This window comes from Barbatula barbatula, assembly GCF_947034865.1.
Source record: "Barbatula barbatula genome assembly, chromosome: 1".
Lineage (NCBI taxonomy): Eukaryota > Metazoa > Chordata > Actinopteri > Cypriniformes > Nemacheilidae > Barbatula > Barbatula barbatula.
Genome location: NC_136766.1, coordinates 20,288,400 through 20,310,195, shown reverse-complemented (window position 1 = coordinate 20,310,195; position 21,796 = coordinate 20,288,400). Strand labels below are relative to the sequence as shown.

The 21,796-nt window shown below is 39.9% G+C and overlaps 2 protein-coding genes across 4 annotated transcripts in view; one reads left to right on the top strand and one right to left on the bottom strand.

Annotated features, from left to right (window-relative positions):
• Positions 1-8,080, bottom strand: part of adam10a (ADAM metallopeptidase domain 10a) — a 47,743-nt gene extending 39,663 nt beyond the window's left edge. For 2 of the 3 annotated variants that reach the window (XR_013786453.1, XM_079453333.1), the window contains exon 1: positions 7,875-8,077. Coding sequence is in view for 2 of the 3 variants with exons in the window: in XM_079453333.1 (XP_079309459.1) it covers positions 7,875-7,941 (67 nt within the window). In the remaining variant the exon portion in view is untranslated. Of the gene's footprint in view, positions 1-7,874 lie in introns of all 3 variants that reach the window. The other variant, XM_079453334.1, reaches the window with a different exon arrangement.
• A 176-nt stretch (positions 8,081-8,256) lies between these two features.
• mindy2 (MINDY lysine 48 deubiquitinase 2) lies at positions 8,257-21,740 on the top strand. Its single transcript, XM_079460364.1, has 9 exons — positions 8,257-9,693; positions 10,423-10,480; positions 13,578-13,642; positions 17,458-17,616; positions 17,854-17,956; positions 18,813-18,955; positions 19,864-20,037; positions 20,726-20,908; positions 21,141-21,740. The coding sequence occupies exons 1-9, from the start codon at positions 8,863-8,865 to the stop codon at positions 21,309-21,311; spliced, it is 1,887 nt and encodes a 628-aa protein (XP_079316490.1). The 5' UTR covers positions 8,257-8,862; the 3' UTR covers positions 21,312-21,740.
• The last annotated feature ends 56 nt before the right edge of the window (positions 21,741-21,796 follow it).

Genomic DNA, 21,796 nt, shown 5'->3' with positions numbered 1-21,796 from the left:
TTTTGACAACTCGTGGTGATTCCTGTCTAATGCTGGCAAAGAATTTGATGTTTTGCATGAGCAGACATGGTGGAAGGCTGTGACAGCGCTCGGGAGATCTTTCCGCCATTCAAAAGGACCAGATCGGAGATGTGGGCATATTTAGACTTTTACTAGAGTCCTGAGGGCAAGTTAATAGAGGATGGGCAGCCTGTTTGAAGATCTTGGAAAAACAAAGTCGGTGCAAAAGTGTGGAACATGTCAAATTTGCGAAGTCATCTTTGTGAAAACCACCCGTTGTTATATAGTGAATGCAAGATAAGTTAACTTTTAACTCAAGTTCAGGGCAAATAACTGGACAAAAAATATTAATTAGAGATTAAATATTTCATTATCTCACTTGTAATGACTGCAAAATGAACGCATCTCATGAATGTGATTCGTGAGATATGTAAATTTTAGCCGTGTCATATGACTCCTTTAAGAATAAATATGCAAGTGCAGTTCGTCATGAATAGGCAGGTAACTGACAAAATACATTAATGTTACATACAGATGGATAAATTGGGGCCATATTATTTTTAGATTACCATAATTTGTTTTAATATTTCTAAATTCTGAGTTTTTCCTTTTTACTATACAATAGTGGTATAGTTGTCTACAAAAATTACTGTAGTACAGTGGGTACGGAAAGTATTCAGACCCCCTTAAATTTTTCACTCTTTGTTAAATTGCAGCCATTTGCTAAAGTCATTTAAGTTCATTTTTTCTCATTAATGTACACACTGCAGCACCCCATATTGAAAGAAAACACAGAATTGTTGACATTTTTGCAGATTTATTAAAAAAGAAAATCTGAAATATCACATATTCTGAGACACATTCTGTATGGACAGACAGACAGAGAGAATGGTGATGGTCCAGTGGAAAGAGGGTGTACAAGCACAAACAATGGCAGCTTGTTTTCTGCCAATATGACCCCACATGAGGGCAAAAGCATTGGACAGAGACTACCACACTGTACCATTACAAAATAACTGCAGAACTTTCAAAAGTAATGTACAACATTACTGGATGAGATCGATGGAGGACTGTATGAACAAGAACATGGACCTGAACAGCCACTGAGTGTGCATATAGAAACTTGTTTATATATGGTGCCAACAGCCATATCACCCTGTATCCCAAGACATTTTACCCACTTGCCTTGTGTTAGCCTATGCTAACAGGAATTACCAGGAGGAAATATCTTTTTGATATATTCCATGTGATCCTGCTTGTGATTGCATCTGATCACACTTTCCATTGCAGCAGTTTTGTCATCATCTGTTATCCAGAAGTTCCCATATAAAAATAATATAAGCATCCATCAGGGTATTTCGATTAACTCTACCAAAAAGTGCTAATTTAAATGTCTGAACAAATCAAACACTAAACCAAAAATCTTTGATTGGGCAAAGATTGTCCTGCAGACGGCTTGGTACCAAAGGCTAGTTTGGTCCAACAAACTCCTTAATTTAACTGATCAGGTACGGTTACCTCTGTGAAGTTGGCACCCCATATAAATAAGTTATCACCAAAACTATACCATTCCTTTGTGCTGTGTTTGTGTTTATTTGTGTCGCAAAAATAAACATTTGTGCTGGTCTGGCGTTCAAGATATTAAACAATCTTTTTTTTGGCTGTGTGACATCACACTCGGCCCCATGTCGTCCAAAGCCATTTGTTTGTGCGCGATTTGTGCCATTAAAACAAACTCTGTAACTACTTTCCTTCCCGAGATATAACAAGAAAATTTTGTTTAAATCACCCCAAACAGGTGGTGTTCGTTTGGGCCGTTAAAATGCCTATTGAATGTTTTTCCCTGGCTTGGAAATAATACATTTTATTTGCGGCAGTGACGTCACTCTCCATCCCATGTCATCCAAAACGGGTGCGTTCGTTTGTGCTCGATTTGTGCTGTTAAAGGAAATTTGAGTACTATGATCTTTTTCTTAAATATAACAAGACTGGGGCCTGTAGAATTAGATACGCCACTCTCACCTTCATGTCTTCAAAATCACTCCAAACTGGTGCAGTTCATTTGTGCTCAATTTATCCCTTCCTGTATGTGCTAACAAAAACAATTTCTTATTCCTATCCTAAAAAAAAACAAATAAAAGTGCTTTAAACGATACCAAGCGATGAATTAGGGTCTTACTGGCGAAACGATCTGTCATTTTCTAAACAAAAACGAATAAAATGTATATTCTTTATATACACAAATGCTTGCCTTGCTCTGTTCTGTTCTGCGAAGTGCGATCACAACTTCACGTAATTACATAATTACGCTTGACGTAGGCAGTACAGAGTCAGTGTTTACAAATGTGGAGAAGGAAGACGGTTCAAAAGTTGTTGAATGTTCAATGACACATATTCAATTGTCTTTGTGTCAGTTTTTGTTTAAAATGGTCCTTTTGTGTGTGTATCCTGGATTCCGCCTACATCAAGCATGACCTTCTCAACGTTATTACGTAATACGTGAAGTCGTGATCACGCTTCACAGAACAGAGCAAGGCGAGCGTTTGTGTTGAAAATGACCAATCATTTCGCTAGATAAGACCCTTATTCAACCGTTTGGAGTCCATTGAAGTCCACTATATGGAGAATAATCCTAGAATGTTTTAATTAAAAACCTTAATATCTTTTCTATTAAAGAAAAAAATACATAAACATCTTGGATGACAACAGAGAGACCACCTCTTCTCTTCTCTTAAAAACTCTAATGCATTAGGGAGAGAGCAATAAAGTTTGATTTGGACCCATGGGTGAACTGCTAGTCAAGCATGGAAGAGGTCTTTGAACAAATCAGCTTTTGTGCTGGACCCCAGGGCAGAATGATGCTCTGTGGGCAGGTGTAAGTGGGTGTGGATCCGATATGCGTTTTTCAGGGTCGATATCGATTATTGCAGGTCAAGTAGACCGATAACCAATGTTTTGAACTGATATATATATATATATATATCCGAAATATGTTCAAAATTAAGAAAAACAAGAGCTCTGAAAAAAACTTAGCCAAAAACCATAGTTACTAAACTTTTACTATAGTAACACCATGGTAAAAAGAAAGGAAATAAACAAATAATAGTTGTCAGAAAGACGTTCCACTAGATGCTTGTTGCTCTTTTGAGTGGCGGTCTTTTGAAGGGAATACAAGTTAAACCTTTTAAGGACTGTCTGAAGATCCACACATGTGCAGCGTGACATCGGCCCAACGTGCAGTGAAATCAACATATTTGATGAAGAGTCTGGCTGGCTGTTTTGTTGTGCCATTGTTTGAGGTTTACACAGATCATATGAAACAGAGCGCTCTGCACAAGGATGTGATCACATAACAAGCTGATGCAGGAGAAACTGCACCTGTCTTTACTTTCATACATAGAACATAATCAGAGAATAAAGAATATTAATTGGATCATTTAAAAGTAGACACTTGAAGCTTTCTTCAGACGTATGCTTTACGTTTCTATGATGAGTATTTGAGAGTTTTAAATCTGTTTTAATGACATGTTTCAGAAAGATGCACGTGGAGAGAGACGACTAAAGGCACAGCCTGTATATTTTCATTCGTTTACAAAAGCACAACATTTGTTGAGTACACAGAAATAAACCACAGTTTCGAATCATGTATTAGTCTTATTTGTATGACCAAAATTACTGGAGTATTTAAGTCTTTCTCTGCAGTAATAAAAAAAAGATGTGGCGGCGCGTTAAGACATAACGGAATAACACTTTTTACAGATGATGTTCACATTTACTCACTGAGGACAACCGACTGTGCTTACGTGTATACTCGCCAAGACGGGCATTATAACGAATGTGTCTGAATATTTATGCGTAATAAGTTGCGCAAATAACTCAATCTGACACTTGTTGCGAGAAGTTTGAGTGGCCGCTGTGTCCTGCGTGCGCGTGCATTGCCTGAGTGCACTGAATGAAGACTTTCTTTTGAGAGCACACAAGTTGATGCTTTCAAATGGTTTGTATTTGTGATTGGCATGACTTAAAATAATGTGCAAATACCCATTCCGTCAACTGATGCGCAATCCCTGAAGCAGCTTGAGCTAGCATATGCTTTTAGTGCAAGAATGTGCAATTCAGTGCCTTCAGCCTCCCGCGTTGATTGGCTGGACGCGTGACTCCCAACAAAGCAGATGGGCGGGCATTACTCTAGGTAAGACTAGAGTGCAGTGTTCTGACGGCTCTCACTAAATCCTTGGCTGCATCAGAGCCAAATAGCGCATTTCAAAATTAAATGACTTTATGGGCATTTTAAATTACCGATGTCGATAATCGAAAAAATGCTTAATATATACATCGATAATCAGCCAGTTCGATAATCGGTCGACCCCACGTCTGGATCAGTAATTAGGCATTGTTTCTTCTTGTTCCAATAACTGAACAACACCCAACACATGTTTAACAGAAGCAGGACTTAAGTGCTGGAAAAATGCACTTCTCGGATTCCTGTCAAAGGCAGGGTTTTTCCTGCATATAAAAATTGTGGAGACAGCCACCATATAAAAAAAAGGAATTTAACGAAGTGCTTCTGAACCAGTGTTTATACTTTGTGGTATATAGATATATTGGTTAAGATGCACAGCATTAAGCTCCACAGTCTGCGAGAATAGTCTCAGGAAAGTAATTTTGATTAAAAAAAGGAAACAAACTACGAACCCTAAAAACAGGACAAAAATGACTTATGATGGAAAAAATAAACCTACCCAATAACACCAGGTAGCTATAAACATATTATATGCTGAGAGCACTGGACTGAGACAGAAGATTATCTGCCAACTTTCCACTCAGTTATTACATTATTTATATCTAGCCTTTGATAAAAATAGCACACAGGCAATTTCTGCCAATCTTATATTAATCTTGTTTAGTATTGCATACAACGTATCTTCGAAGAGTATTTTGTTTGATCAAATTTATAAAAGAGACATACAGCTGTATTATTTCTGGAAAAACACGAGCTGCTAGAGGTGGAATCGCTCGTCAGTTGGTTCGTGGGCGGGCTCTTTCTAACGCCTTGCCATGCTTTTAGGGAGAATGGCCAATAAAAGGACTAGGATCCCTTTGACGACACAGGGATCCAGAATTATAAAAAACGTCCCAAAACAAGTTGGAGTGCTGGGGGAGTGTATCAAGTACAGAATTACTACGTCATACGTCCAACTACTTTTTAACAAGTTGACCATGTTAAGAATGAGAAGCCAGCACGTTTAACACTGTAAAGAAGTCAGAATGCATGACATAGCATGTTACCTTTTAAACATAAAAAAATTGAAATGCATAGCAATTTTAAAATGAGCGACTTCTTCAGAACACGCCATGAAAGGCTATTGCCGTTCTACCCTTTGTTCTACCCGCTGCTTTGCTAGAGTCTCAGCAATATAATTTCACCCCTGGAATCTGACGTCAAACAAAGGAGATGGGGCACACATTCCAACGTCATACGCCAAATCTCGTTTTCTAAAAATCTTCACCCTGACTCCCTGATGAAACTAACATTCTGCATTCTGACAGTTGTGTTGCGTTCTATGAGCGGGAGTCATCTTAAATTGCGTTGTGAAGATGAACAGATGTCCTAGGCTTGTCGAATAATTCATGGCAGAATTTACTTTGACAGAGTTCCGCTTTCACAACGCTTATCTTTTTAATCACTGTTAACATTACACAGTACAGACACCATTCACCTCAAATGGATGACCCTATGCAAGGACAAAAAATGGATAATAAACATTTAACATACTTTAGACTATATGGAGAGCTTAATTGCACAATTTGCATTCTTTCTAACTAATCTACAAGTGATCAAATTAAAGTAAAATGAAGCTCTCACTTCTATTCTTTGATAAATAAACTATCATTTCAAGGCTGAGAATAAAGAAAAACAGCATACATCAAAGATTGTGATACACACCACTAAGCTACGAGTAAAAGGGAGGAAAAAAATTTGCATGTCTGGTAGCCCTGAGCAAGTGGAACTACAGAAGTACCAAATATGTCAGAAAGCAAGAGAGGGAACATTAAAGCCCATAGCAACTAACTTAATACAGTTGGAGCAAACACAATTCCCTTGCAACACTTCCAACAACGTCTAACAATCACAGAACTGACAAATAAAGGAATGTATAGTATTTTATCCTGATAAATAAAGCCTTGGAAAATTGGAATCAATTTAACATAAACAGAAACCCTGAGAAAAAAATCTCCTCAGAGTCATTTTAAGCAGTCCTAGGCAGCTCTAAATAAGTTTCAGGAAATAAAATTGCAATCAGTAAAAACATCAAGAGCAGAATTTATGCAATCATTTTGATGAATTGTTGCATCATCTCCTGGCTGAAAGGGCCACACATTGTTAACGCGAATGATTGTCATTACTTAACTTTTAGACCCAGACTATCTATGTTCAAGTTCAATATTACTTCATTCAAGTGTAATAAACTTGAGTACCAGTACAACATGTACTGTAATGAATAGCCATTAGCCTAAGTGCCTAAATATTTAGATTATTTTCTTGATCAAAATAAAAAGATTTAGCATTTACATTGTTGTTTAAAAAAGGGTTTCTCTCAGTATAACTCATGTTAATTTGTTGTCAAGTCAGCGTTCAGGTGACTCTTGGGTAAACATGGACCCTGTTCGCCAGATCTTTCTTCCAAAACAATAAAAACCCATGTCAAAATCACAGTTTTGTGTTTATTTCTGTGGAGAAGTTTATTGAATGGTTGACATAGAGTCTGTCATGAATTCCTGTGTTATAATAATACTAGTATGGTACACTATGTAAACACCAAAGTAAGAAACCTTGATGATTTAAGTGCAGTCTACATAAGCAGCAAGTAAAGCAAAGTGTTGGGAGAACCCCATAACTCAAATGAAATAAAAGAACCATTTACAAAAAATTTAATTCTTCTCTGCACAGAGTAATCAGAGTGTTTAGCAAAAAGTTGAACTCCGCCTTATGAAAAGCATGGCTAAAATATGAATATCTTGTCTGCTCAAGGTCTGACCGGCCCCTCACCATGTAGGGCGTACCATAAACTTACGATGTAAGTAAACGAAGCTAATTAGAAGCTAATTACTAGCCCCTAACCCAAACACTTATGCTAAACTGTATGCAGTTACATAAAAGAAAACAGGTCAGGTTTAGTCGGATTTAACCAAATTATGCAGCTGAAAAGTCCTCAACGTATTACAAAATAGACTTTCACGAACTTCTGTAAAACCCACTAAAGAACAAGCGAAGTTAGAGCCAATGAAACCTGAGGTGACACTCGTCTATTGTGCATAGTTTGATATCCTGTGGAAGTGAGAACAACAAAGTGTAGTCTCTCATATCACCCACCCCCCCTCATTTGTTTATTCCTTATCTTTCTTAAAATACTACAGTCGACAACACACTTTAGTAATAACAATAAAATAGTAGTGTCAATCCAAACAGTAAAAAATGCTGGGTTTGAATTCATTAATTCCCCACTCCACTTCTGACAATTACTTTAAATAGAAACACTCGTTGAGTTAGCTAGTCGTGCTTCCCCATTTTGACAGACAGCTAAGTTAGCTAGCACATATATTATTATCATCCTTCTAAAGTGTCCCACGCAAAGTCATACCAACAGCTTCTCGCCACAATATCTATTTTAAGGCATTTCTCTAAAAGGAACTCACATAACACGAGTTTCACGGTAAAAGTTCGCTATTTTGCTTTTTAACGTTAGTTTCACTTCCGCACTCAGGATCAGTCTCTCTATGGTCACCCCTCCCATACTAGCTCACTTCAGCTAACACAAACCCACAATCCGATTAACAGTCACTTTTTTCCGACTAAAGCAAAAAACACTTACCTCTGGTGTCGCTGAAACAGTAGAACAACAGCAAGAGTTTAAACAAAACCATATCGAGTAAATTCATCGCTCGCACATTGACACCGAGACTGGCGCTTGTTAGTTTACTGGTCTTAAAGGCGCAGTCGCCTTCTTCAGCGAGAATGTCTGTGCGTGAGCGCGCGCGAACGTATGGGTGCGTGCTGCTGTGCGGCCTCAGCTCCGCGCCTGTCTCTAACGGCCTGACGTCAGGAGGAGGCAAAGCGGCAAGCCACGCCCACCCACACATTAAACACACAAAGTTTTGGATTAACTCTGCATGTACTGTGTTTTAGGCTTTTATTATAGAGAAACACACGCCGAGTTAAATATATGTGTAAAACAGAATAGAGCTATTAAAACAACAATTAACATTGTTTATTGCACATCTTTAATGCAATATATGCTCTAAGTAATACTTTATTGGCAATGTGTTTATTGCCAAAGCATTATACACATAGAACAATAACGAAAATAAAACATCACAATAACAACAAACAGTGAGATAGTATCATAATGTGCTAGCTAAGTGGTCAAGTAAGATAAAAGTGATTTTTTTACTTTAGTCAATATCGCCATCATGTGGTGGAAGATAGGATTATCATGCATCCGTAACAATAACGTTCATGGGAGACACCCGTGAGGGAGCACCAGGGGGATTTGATGATGGACAAATTAAAAGGAAACTCGTGAATGATTACAGTGACAAAAGTATTGAACCCTTTCTTTGGAAAGTCTTCTACCTTGCGGAAATAAAACAAGTGCATGACGTAAATTGACGTGCATTTCACACTTTAAATTCGTGTATGTGTAACATCCAGAAATCGGCTGGTGGAAAGACCCAGTGGTTTTGTATAGTAGGGCCAGTTATGTGTCTATGGAAGGATGACGTCAGAGGTGGAGAAGTCATGGCGTCGTCACAGCTGAGCTTGCCATCTAGTTAAAGCCTGTCGTCGATGCGTGCAGCAAAATGGAGAAGAATGCAAATCCACATCGAGACGCAGGAGGGAGTGTTCTGTGTGCCGCCATTCCGACAGAAACAGGATATATCAAAACAGGCGGTGGAGTGAAAGATGTCTGCGAGAAGAGAGAGACTTTGACTACTTATGCAAGTGCTAGCAATGCTAAAGCTACACCCTGCACACAGACATCAGATGCTGTTGAGATGGTCGACTCTCACACGTCTCCGAGCAAGAGCAAACAAGCGAGCCCTTTATTAGAGACGCTGTCGACCGATCGGTTGAGCAACGGGATGGGATACGAGCCGTCGATGGCTGCTGCTGTGAATGAGGGTGGCACCTCAAAGTTAGTAAACAACCCAACGGGGGCGCAGCCATCAGCTCCCTCCAACATCACTAATGTGCAAACGGACGCTTCGGAAGGAGGTATGCAAGAACCAACAGAACTGTCCAAACCGGGTAATTTGTGTTCGGACAAAACAAAATCCGGGAGCTCAGATTCGACCGAACATACGGAGGGTCTTCCGAGTGGCAGTGAGCCCAGCATCGCGGGAGAGTCCCGTAGCTTTGATTCACTGGAGTCCTTCTCAAATCTAAACTCTTGTCCGAGTTCAGACCTTAACAGCGAAGGGCTGGAGGACAAGGGACTGGTTTTGGCTATTCAGGGCGAATGCGGGGCCGAGGGAAAACTCCCGTGTTCAAAGGACAGGGCCACCGGTCAGTCGTTATACCACATCAAGTGGATCAAGTGGAATGAAGAGAACACGCCCATCATAACACAGAATGAGAACGGGCCGTGCCCGCTGCTGGCTATTATGAATGTCCTGCTATTATCATGGAAGGTAATAAGGATAAGAGTCTTACACATGGCAGTATTGTTACAGTCAAGTGGGTCTCTTATAAAGTTAAAAGTATGTCGATTTGCTTATCATATTAGTTTGCAAACAGTTACACAAAGTGCATCAGTGTTACTATTAGAAATTGATTTGCACACAATTTTTCATAGTCGTTTTTGTGGTTGTGCTAAAGTGGTAAATCACAGTGGTTCAAATCGCAGAAATATTTATGTTGTGTATCCGTTTTATGCATTGTTTTCTCACAATAAGGATTTACTTTTCTTTTTCTTAATTTGCTTAGAGCTTTGTCTCTTTCCAGAACTCTTGACCAACGAACCAATATTTGTTTTTTGTCCCAAGCCATCATTTTATGGATGCACAAAACTCTCATATGCATTATAAAGATGACATTTAATTATTTGCTTAGACAGTGAGTTGGCAGGCACATGAGATGCTATTTTAGTACTGTCTTTCATCTTTAAACATGAAGGCGCGATGTATTTCAGCAGTTTTCCAGGGCTGCTTTAAAACACACAGCATCATTTGGAGATGATCGCCACTTTGAAGCCTCTCTCTTCTCATAGTCAATTTATGCTGATACAGCAGCCCATTTAAAGATAAACACCACTGTTATGTGAGTGTTCTATAACATCGTTGAAGGAGAAGAGGGTTTCATAAATCTCGTCATTTGTCACTGGTTTTAAAATGTTAGACTTTTTCCCTGTTGTGCCACAGGTCAAGCTGCCACCAATGATGGAGATAATAACAGCCGAACAGCTGATGGAATATCTGGGTGAGTCTTTCCTCACGTTTTGGATCTGATGTGCATGACAAACTTGGAAATAAAGATTACAGATAAAACGAATGCTTTGTTGATAACTGACAACACCATCAGCTAGTTTGGTTAAAAAGAGGCAAAAGCTATTTCTGAATTCTCTTGCCTTCAGCTTCATGTCACTAATTACTAGTTTGTGCTCAAGAAGAAATTGTAAATCTGGTCACCGTAGGGCTTGAAATTATACTAGGAATCATGTGCAAAAGCGAGACATGGCCGCGCCTAATTATAGGATTGTCTACTGTAATTTCAATATACAATCTCTGGTTAGACATTTTTGCATGTACCTCAACATGAAAATCTGTGACTTCACAGAGTGCTACTCTTGGCCATTTTTGCCAAGTGAAACAGGCATCCGTGTCAAAGGTTGTTGTGAGTTTCGTTACAGCCTGAAGAACATCACTGGCTAACAAAATGTGATATGTTGTCAGGTGCTGATGGACAGCACCAGATCACCAGGGGAAAACCCAAGGCCTGATCTGAGAATCCAAGTGTTGCGTTACTCTAGTACAAGAGCCAAGTTTCTCAGATTGCATCATCAAATACAGAAACGTTTGTGTTTTCAGCACCACAACAAAAATAGGCTTTGCTGTAGATTGATTTTGAGCAGAAATTGTAGACATTATGAACTATTTAAGGGTGCACATTCATGAAGTAAATGTAACTGCAGAGGATGTGGTCGTGAAATCCTATTCTTACATGGGTGTATTCACTGGGGGTTTGTATTTCGTTTAAAACTTGTGCTCTTTTGAGGACCAGTCTAGGTCTTAAAAAAGAGCGTAATATATGCATGTATGCTACACCAAATGTTGATTGTACAATAAAATATCCTAATAATTATTCGTTCACATTATATTGCCCACATTAAGATATCTTCACCCTCATAACTGTGCCATCGTGGTATAGAAACAGCTGTTATGTTTCTATACCATAGAAATGCAATTGAATTGAAATGAAATGGCACATAATGAGGGTAATGTGATAGATCCAAACAATGCAATAGCCTAATACCACCCTGTAGCTTTCAGAAGCCTTGAATTAATTTTGCACCTCGCCTCGGAAATCTTACATTCAGCATGTGTGGGGGTCATTCACGTCCCATTCCCAGCTGTCTGCCTGGAGACCCCTCGCAGAAGTATTCCTTTCATTGCCGAGCTGTTTGTAAGGAAGCCTGTGTGATCTTGAGTATGCTTGATGTATAGGATACAGAGATCCCCTAGATACTACAGATGCACTGAAGAGAGTGCCAGCTTTCTGTTGATCGTTTGTCCTTGTGCAGATTTCTTTGGAGTTACTTCTATCGTAGTGTAGAGTTACATTTTTCAAGAAGCATTGGATTTGCAGCTCAAGCTGTATGTATTTATGTCTGCTCAGTTACGCTCTATGTGATGTTGTGGTTAGCTACTTGGGCATCTGTTAATGGCTTTTCTCTCCTTTAGGTGCAACAGGCTCAGCTTTTTAAGTGTATTAGAAAGCATCTTGCTCTACGTCTCTGTTGTAACTTACAGCACTATTGATGTTTCTTTCCAAGCCAAAGTCAGTGGCCCTTATACAAACATTGACAACTGCACAATTCTTTCTGATTGCTCAAGGCCTTTCAGTCACCTCTAGTAGCTGTGAAATTGTTATACTGTGTAAACAAGTTACCTGAAAAGCACAGTTCACACTGAGTCTAATGTACGAAACCTTTTTGGGTGCCTGATTGAATTACACTTATTATTTAAATGTTTCCTGTCAGTGTGTTGTCCTGAATGTCCTCTGAATATAAAATGTCAGATCACAGCAGAAAGCTGGGAAGGAGTTTAAAGCGTTATTATTAAAATTGTTATTGTGATCCGTCACACTCATGTCCTTTTTGTTGAATGGCAAACACAAAGCTGTTGTATAGCTTTTTAAAAACTGAAATGGGCAACTTTGGAATGAAGCTCAAGGACAACAAGAACATTTCTTAAAAAATGTAGGGAACTATTTCTTAAACACTTAATAGTACAACGTGAGTAAGAGCTCTACAGAAGTAAGCAGTGGGAGAAAGACCAGCAGCTTTTAATGGCTTCTGATTTGAAGAGGAGAGGCCCTGTACGGGGAAAGAGGAAGAGAGGGGTGGGGGAATATGAAGAGGAATAGATCAGCTGGGGAGGAACCGAAGAGACAGGATTTGGAATTAGGAGATTTGCTGAGCAGAAATAAGTGAAAGTGGCCCAAATGAAAATTCTTGGCACTAGTCAGAGGAAGTGGCAGTCAGACGGAGGGGCCTGAAAACAAAACGGCTCTGGTTCACACACAGATTCGATTTGAGCTATTTGTTGTTGTGTATTACAGAGTGAGTTATTAGTAAAATGACAAGCCAGTGTAAAGCTTTGGTGATAGATGGGAAAGGTATGTGGGAATCGATTGTAATAGACTGCTTTGTAATGGAGTAAATTAACTGTGATTTGGTTTTGATTTAATGGACAGTACCACTGAAAATCTCTTCAATGGTGGGGAAAGAGTTTACATTATCAAATATATAATGGTTTTCATCCAAGTGTACAACTCCTGTTTTCACGCAGCGCTTGTGTTTTGTGAAATACCCTTGACCAGGCTTTTGTTGTAAAATATTTTATCTAAATTTGACCTCCTGGAAAAGTAAGAGTAAACATATTAGAGCACATTATTTATGCTATCAAATGTAATATGGGCACATCAGTTGCTGACCATCTCCAAATGTGGTTTATAAACAAATGCATTATCTCTGTATTGAGGGATTTGTTTGTCCAGGACAAATGCCAGGTGTACAAAATTAGAGCTGTACAAAATTATATCCCTTTCTCTGTTAAGACAGCTTTATCCAGATTTCACTTTTGATATCTCTAAATCAGCTGGGATTCAAGCTGGAAATCAAGGAAATTTGGACTGTGAACAAGCACACACTGCAAGGTTTTGTCTCTGGCCCGCTGAAGTTCCCTGTAAAGAAAACCCTTGTAAAGAAATGAGTGGTGTCTGTGTTCATGTGTTTTTGATTTCTGAAATGCTTTCGCTAACCCTCCCTCTTGTTTTTTTCACCTCTTCACAACAGGAGACTATATCCTTGAAGCCAAGCCAAAAGAGATCTCAGAGGCTCAGCGGTTGAACTACGAACAGGTAAAAGAAACCGAGCTTTTGCTCATGACTCACAGCACATGTGACTTTCAAACATAGCCAGTCTGTTTACATAGCTCTCTATGTGTTTGTGTGATAGCTAACAGTGCAGCTCCAACACTGTGAGGCTTCACAAGAGAACGAGCAGCGTGGGGTGAGGCTTGACGCTCTAATAGAGGTGTGAGAGATGCAGAGAGGACAAAAACATTGACCGTTATCCTGCAGACAGACAATTCTTATTGTATATTCTTTAGTTTCAAGCGTGGTTCTCCGTCATTAAACAGCCAGTTGTTCTCTGTGGGATTGCAGTGCCTTTAGGCAGCAAGCTGTGGCAGACACTACTGTAGATCAGCACACATCCATCCTTATAGGAAAGAAGGCCAGAATTCCACGGAATCAGCATTGAAGTAACAGAATTGTGCAAACTGGTCCAGTCCATATTGTTTATGTAACAGCGGGAGCGAATATGATCATTGTGTTGCTGTGATAGAGCTGTATGATGTGCAGTGTTTGATATGTGAAGAGACCGCTCATATCTTCTCACACCATTATGGATTGTGGGGATGTATGAGACCAGAGGACAGACAGAGAGGCCTTTTGATGTTATGGAAAAAGCTGAAGGCCTTCAGCTTATTAACTTATTTAATACTATAGTAGGTATCCTGTCCAGGTCACAGTTGACCTTTTAATTAAAAGGACAAATTTGTATTAAACTACAAGATATATATTAATATATATAATATTCAATCTATACATAGAATATAATACAAAATATAGAAAAAGTAATATTATATATATATATATATATATATATATATATACATGCATACACTCGCCTAAAGGATTATTAGGAACACCTGTTCAATTTCTCATTAATGCAATTATCTAATCAACATGGCAGTTGCTTCAATGCATTTAGGGGTGTGGTCCTGGTCATGACAATCTCCTGAACTCCAAACTGAATGTCAGAATGGGAAAGAAAGGTGATTTAAGCAATTTTGAGCGTGGCATGGTTGTTGGTGCCAGACGGGCCGGTCTGAGTATTTCACAATCTGCTAAATTACTGGGATTTTCACGCACAACCATTTCTAGGGTTTACAAAGAATGGTGTGAAAAGGGAAAACATGGGCTACAACAGCAGAAGAACCCCACCGGGTACCACTCATCTCCACTACAAATAGGAAAAAGAGGCTACCAAAGAGCTCACCAAAATTGGACAGTTTAAGACTGGAAAAATGTTGCCTCGATTTCTGTTGAGACATTCAGATGGTAGAGTCAGAATTTGGCGTAAACAGAATAAGAACATGGATCCATCAAGCCTTGTTACCACTTTGCAGGCTGGTGGTGTTGGTGTAATGGTGTGGGGGATGTTTTCTTTGGTCCACTTTAGGCCCCTTAGTGCCAATTGGGCATCCTTGAAATCCCACAGCCTACCTGAGCATAGTTTCTGACCATGTCCATCCCTTTATGACCACCATGTACCCATCCTCTGATGGTCACGTCCAGCAGGATAATGCACCATGTCACAAAGCTCGAATCATTTCAAATACGTTTCTTGAACATGACAATGAGTTCACTGTACTAAAATGGCCCCCACAATCACGAGATCTCAACCCAATAGAGCATCTTTGGGATGTGGTGGGACGGGAGCTTCGTGCCCTGGATGTGCATCCCACAAATCTCCATCAACTGCAAGGTGTTATCTTATCAATATGGGCCAACATTTCTAAAGAATGCTTTCAGCACCTTGTTGAATCAATGCCACATATAATTAAGGCAGTTCTGAAGGCGAAGGGGTGCAATTATTTTATACCAGCCCAAGGATGTAAGAATGAATACAGTTTCTGATGTTCCTGTGTGTGTTGTTTATTGGCTTGCGGGTAGGTGGAGGCTAACTGAATTTATGCTCAGTTCTTGCTCTTTTTGCTCACCTCTTGGAGATTTCTTTCTGTTATGAATATGCTGTTCTTGAAGGAGAGGTTGTTGTTTTGGAATATATCTGTTGCAGATGTTTTATTTATTGCTCAGGCTATTTAAAGTTGGGACAGTATTAATTTTTTTCAATAGTTTTTTCTCAACACTGTTGGTTTACTGACTTTTAAGCCAGTGCGAACAGCACCAGTGTATGTGAGTTGACCGTGAAAAAGAAATGCTAAGTTTCTGGCAACGAGAGAGAGAACAACAAAAGGCCCAGAAAAACACAGGCCTGCCTGCATCGTCTCAGGTTTGACTCAATTCAGAAGACTTGGGTTTGCATTGTTTGTTATGTGTAAAGGTGTGAATTCTTCTAAATAGTCATCTCAGTGAGTAACCCTGGACAAGAATCATCATAGAGAAGAGAACAGAGAGATATTAGGAGATGGAGAAAGTGGATAAGGGCATTGGAGTGGTTGAGAAAATCTGGCAGGGGCACAGGGACCGAACCGGACCACACGCAGGCTTGGGCGTATGTGGGGTTATGACCAGTGCCAAGTTTAACAGGGCTGAATGGGATCTGTGGGTGGATGCGTCTTGGTTGATGTTTCGAGCGTCTAACTCTCATTTGACCCTGGTGCCAGTTCTGTATTCTGTCATCCGCCCACTGGCCATCGGGTCCGTTTGTACCACACTCATTCATCTTGGCCTGAGTTCCAAGAGAGCAGGGAGTCAGATTCACAGATAGACAGTGTGACTCAGCAGTTCTGTGAAGGTGTCTTGTGTTGGAATATTTTGGAAACATCATATTTAGGATCAAGCTGCAAAATGCCCTTAAGAGTTATAATCTAAATCAAGGTCAGATGAATCGAAGGCCACGGTCGGTTTTGGTTCCTTGTTCTACATGCCTAAAATGCTGAAAAGTGTAAACATTAAATTAGAAATACAAAGACCTGATTTAGTATTGTTATCTGGTACTGTGGTTTCAAGCATTACTCCTCAAGGTTATCACAATACTGGGATTGACTTTAGTTGGCTGAACAAACAAGAGAATTTGAGAGAACCTGCATACGGTTTCAATCTCAAACACCTGTGTAAACATTAAGTGAACTTGTATTCATAAGCTTGTATTTAGCAATACATTTACAATATAGCACAGCTCTCAGTGTCTTATAAAAGTTGTTTAAACAAAATGGATGCTATAAAATAGTAAGGACACATGTTGTCATTAAAGCAATATTTTATAAAGTACATTTGTTTTTCAGTCTTTATGGACACAGAAGCAGGTGGTTTTTTTTGTAACTACTGTCACAATATTGTGATGGAGGAGAGACCCTCTCATATGATTGTAAAAACTCTTTGGGTGTACAGCAGTACTCAATAAAGTGCTATATAAATGCCTTGTTCGTTCGTTCGTTCATTCTTTCTTTCATTCAATTCTCAATGGCAAATTAAAAAGTACCGCGGCGCCCTCCCTACATTTTTTTTCTCATTTTAAAAGCTGTTTTATATGGATATATGTCACAATATAAAAGAGAAAACAGCTCATGTTTTATGTTGACTTGAAATCAACATGCGTTGACACTTTAAACTCATGCAGTACAATTTATATCCCAGATGTAGGGCTTCTATTTGTGGCATGCATGGCATTATGGTCTTTATGATAAACATATATTGTGCTCTCTGGTTTCTTATCAGAGCAAGAAGACAATATTTAAGGAGATATTTTCTTACAAAACTGGAACACATGGGGATTAGATGAGCTTGTGTGGATTATTCATCTCTTTAATAGATCTTTTTTGTGGGCATGTGAATCTGTGCGTTTTGTTAAAAAAAGCATTCCCTTTTTTTGTTGATGTGTTAACCATAATACTTCCTCTGTCTCTCTCTCTCCCTCCCTGTAGAACATGAGTGATGCCATGGCAGTGCTGCATAAACTGCAGACAGGTCTGGATGTGAACGTGAAGTTCACAGGTGTACGGGTATTCGAGTACACGCCCGAGTGCATCGTCTTCGACCTGTTGGATATTCCGCTCTATCACGGATGGCTGGTTGACCCCCAGGTCATTCCACTTCACTGATTCACTTCCTTCTGGCAGCAGGGAATCATCCAACTACAAGTGAAACAACTGAGTCATAGTCACACCATAATGTCATGGTTTTGTTGATTTATTTTAGACGAATTCTACTTTCAGATTTAACCTCTTTTTCCAGGAAGTGAAATTACTCATGTTTGTAGTTTTCTTTAATGTTTTGAGCGCGTACGTCCATGTTCTCATTCTCTCTGTGTCTCTCTGTAGATGGCAGATATAGTGAAGGCAGTGGGGAACTGCAGTTATAACCAGTTGGTGGAGAAGATAATCAGCTGTAAACAGTCAGACAGCAGTGAGCTGGCCGGGGAAGGTGGGTGTTCACTGTTTTTACTGTCATCTTCTCTTTCACACATTCTTCCAGGCTTTTATAACCAAGCAAGTGCTCGGCTGTCACGTCTCCCCGCTGACTTAAGGGCCTCAAATGTAAAATTTACTTTGTTGTGAGTTGTCAAGCTTGGATGTACTTTGTCACACACTTTTCTCTCTGTTCCAAACTGTTTATTCCTATTGCGTCATGCACATAAACAACTATCACAGTGTGTGAGTCAGTTAAGACTAAAGGATATAAACAGCTTTGCTGCTTTTTTCAATTTTTCATTGTTCTATAGTGTTTTTTCTATACACTATTTTGGAAATGTTCTGTCCCTCCTGCTCGCTCGCTCGCTCGCTCTCAGTCTCTCGGCATGTCTATGTCTAAATATATCTCCCTTCTCATCTTTTCTCGCTCTTTCTGTGTGTGTCTGTCTCTGTTTTTCAGTTTTGCGCTGATATGCGCCCTGTTCTATCTCTGGCTGACTGTCTGTTTCTCAGTACCAGCCCGTCAGTCTCTGTCTGTCTGTGTGCCAGGCTGTTCATGTTTAAAGTCATTCCTAATGTTATTGGTTTTGGTTTTGACCAAATGTGATAAATCAGTTTTCGTTTTTTTTGGAAGTCACTCAGGAATGCTTAGTTCCGATTGGTCTGCTGCCGCATTCAGTGGTTTCGAATTGTTGCTATAACAGACTTTTGATCCAGGCAAATGTGTATAGTTGCGATTGTATTTTGTCTCTGCAGTAATAGTAAAATATCTTAACCACTGTCTCATGTCCATTTATTTAGTAAATTATAACACAAAGGACATGTCCTTGCAGCTGTACTTTATCACACCTCACATGTGTGTTTTCCAGGTTTTGTGGCAGAGCATTTCTTGAACAGCACAGCGACTCAGCTGACCTACCACGGCCTGTGTGAGCTCACCTCCACCGTACAGGAGGGAGAACTCTGTGTCTTCTTCAGGAACAATCATTTTAGCACCATGACCAAATTTAAGGTGTTTACGTCTACACACATTTACCGCAGTAATATTACGAGAGGATCTGTGCTGGAAAGTGCTTCTTGGTTGCTGGTAGTTCACCCAGAAATGTCATCATTTACTCACCCTCATGCCGTTTCAAACCTGTATGAATTTCTTACTTCTGTAGAACACAAAATAAGATATTTTGAAGAATGCTCTTCACTGGCCCCCATTCATCTGCATTGGTTTTGTGCCCATACAATAGAAGTGAATGGGGGACAGTGCTATTCAGTTACCAGCTTTCTTCAAAATATCTTCTTTTGTGTTCTACGGAAGAAAGTCATACAGGTTTGAAATGACAAGAGGGCGACTAAATGATGACATATCACTTTAATATGCTAATGTAAAGAGAGATGCTGAATGTTGATGCCCCTAGTGGCTGAAAGCAAAACATGTATTATATTGTTTTGATGATCAATCAATGAATACCTATTGCTAATTATCTTGACATGTCTACATGTTCCCCATAATAGAAAGGTCAACGTCTGTCTATAAACACATCACTAGACAGGTGATGGGATTTTAGAGTCTCTTCTGTGGAAAAATATTTGTAAGATGGAATTGTGGTTGAACTCTTTTTTGAACTCTTGGTTGGTGACTCTACATAAGCACCAGTCACCTTATCAGGTTAACTGACTGTATAGTCTCTTTCTGTTATCTGTGGGGAAGTGGTTGTGGCCTGTAATAGCATGGCACACTTGACCCGCAACAGCTCTAAGATCCTCATGTACACACTTCAGAACATGACAGATGCTGAGAGATAGATGGACAAGAGCTCTCATTCAGTTAAAGTGTATACTTTTTGTAAGTGCTCTCTTTCTCTCTCTCTCTCTCTCTCTCTCTCTCTCTCTCTCTCTCTCTCTCTCTCTCTCTGTGTTCCTCAGGCCCAGCTGTACCTGCTGGTGACAGATCAGGGTTTTCTCACTGAAGAGAAAGTGGTTTGGGAAAGTCTGCACAATGTTGATGGAGACGGCAACTTCTGCGACTCTGAGTTTCATCTGAGGCCGCCCTCTGACCCAGAAACTGTGTACCACGGTCAGCAAGACCAGATCGATCAGGTCAGAACTTGTCTAACTGAATAAGTTACATACCAACTGATGCTCAGATCAGGTGCATTCATGAGGTTCGGTGTTTTAAGAATTTCTTCAGGAATAGCCGTATATCCTCCGTTCACTAAGCAACATGAAAAAGCCACAGTGACCCACGTTTGAAACAGAGCTACAGAGACTAATGTTGAAATGAGCTGTGCAGTTTTGACACGTGATGTTAAAACATAGTCAGTGTAGTAACCACACTGCTTTGTACCACACTGGACTGTTGCTCACATTTTAATTATTTATGTTAAAAGCTGTTCAACCCTTCTTTCATCTCGCTAAACTTCTCTTAACCCTCCCTCTGTGTCTTAGGGTTCACTTTCTTTTATATCTGATGAAAGGACAGAGGTGCTTAATATTAGATCACTTTCTATTTTGTATACAAATAGTGTTGTGACACTTTTGTTCCCTGAGGAAATAAATTATACATGTATCGAATGTATTGTTAAGAAATTGTTTAACTGAAAATTCTGTCAGTTTCCGCTTCGAGCATCTTAACTATAAATGTACTGAAATAAAGCGCCATCATTTTGATTTTCTTGTCAGTACAAGTTGTTGTGATGAATTCCTTATGATTGGATTCAGGTGATTGCCGGCATGTCTTTGATTATTGCATGGGTTTTGCTTTGTGTGTGTGTGTGTGTGTGTGTAGGACTACCTGATGGCGCTGTCTCTACAGCAGGAGCAGCAGGCTTCAGATCCGGGATGGGAACAGATCCCAGAAGGCATCAGTGATCTGGAACTGGCCAAGAAGTTGCAAGAGGAGGAAGACCGTAGAGCATCGCAGTACTATCAGGAACAAGAGCAGGCACAGGCAGCCGCTGCACAGGCACAGGTGAGAAAAAATAGCTTGTGGAACACACAAAAAGATATTTGAAGAACATTGGTTACTAAACAACACTGTCCCCCCATTGACTTCCATCGGACAGACACAACCACTGACACATTTCTCAGAATATCTTCTTTTGTGTTCATATAGAGGTTTTGAACAACATGAGGGTGAATAAATGATGACAGAATTAAAGGAGTTCAACTAAGAGTTTAATTTGTTAAATATCTATATTCAGGGACTGGAGGCAGCAGTGGGTGCGGATCAGGTGGATAGAGCAGCAGAAGCAGCAGCCGCCGGGGCCTCAGCAGGCGCTACAGCTTCCCCAAGCCCTGGAAAACAGCCCTCGACGGGGGAGCGCAAACCCAAGAAAGAGGCTAAGGACAAAGACAAATGCATCTTGTTGTAACAGCAGTGAAGCTTGCGGAGCATGAAACGGGCAGCAGTATAATTCCAGTGGCTCAGCGATGCATCTCCCAGCGTGAGGTGAACCGAGAACAAGCGTACGAGAGGAAGCGTGACGGACGAAGAGGACTTGCCATTCTCAAGCCACTTGTGCCTGACTTTAACCCTCTGTGTTCTGAATACACACAAAAGCAGACAGGGGCTACACTACAAAGACTATCACTACATGTTTCGTAGAGCTGGCCAAATGTTCTCAGCAGGAAAACCACTGCAGTGCACTATATTTGTGTGGGGTCACCAGGGAGGGTGGATTTTTTGTAGTATAATGAGGTAATGATTTCAAAGCACTAGGCAAAAAAGTCCCCCATCCCTTAAAAACGCAACAAAGCAAGAGAAATGCCACCACTTTGTTCATTATACGAAGCATTATCTTTATTTTGTGAATATCCGTTATTGCTGTTGTTTATAAGCTATTTTATACCAGTATAT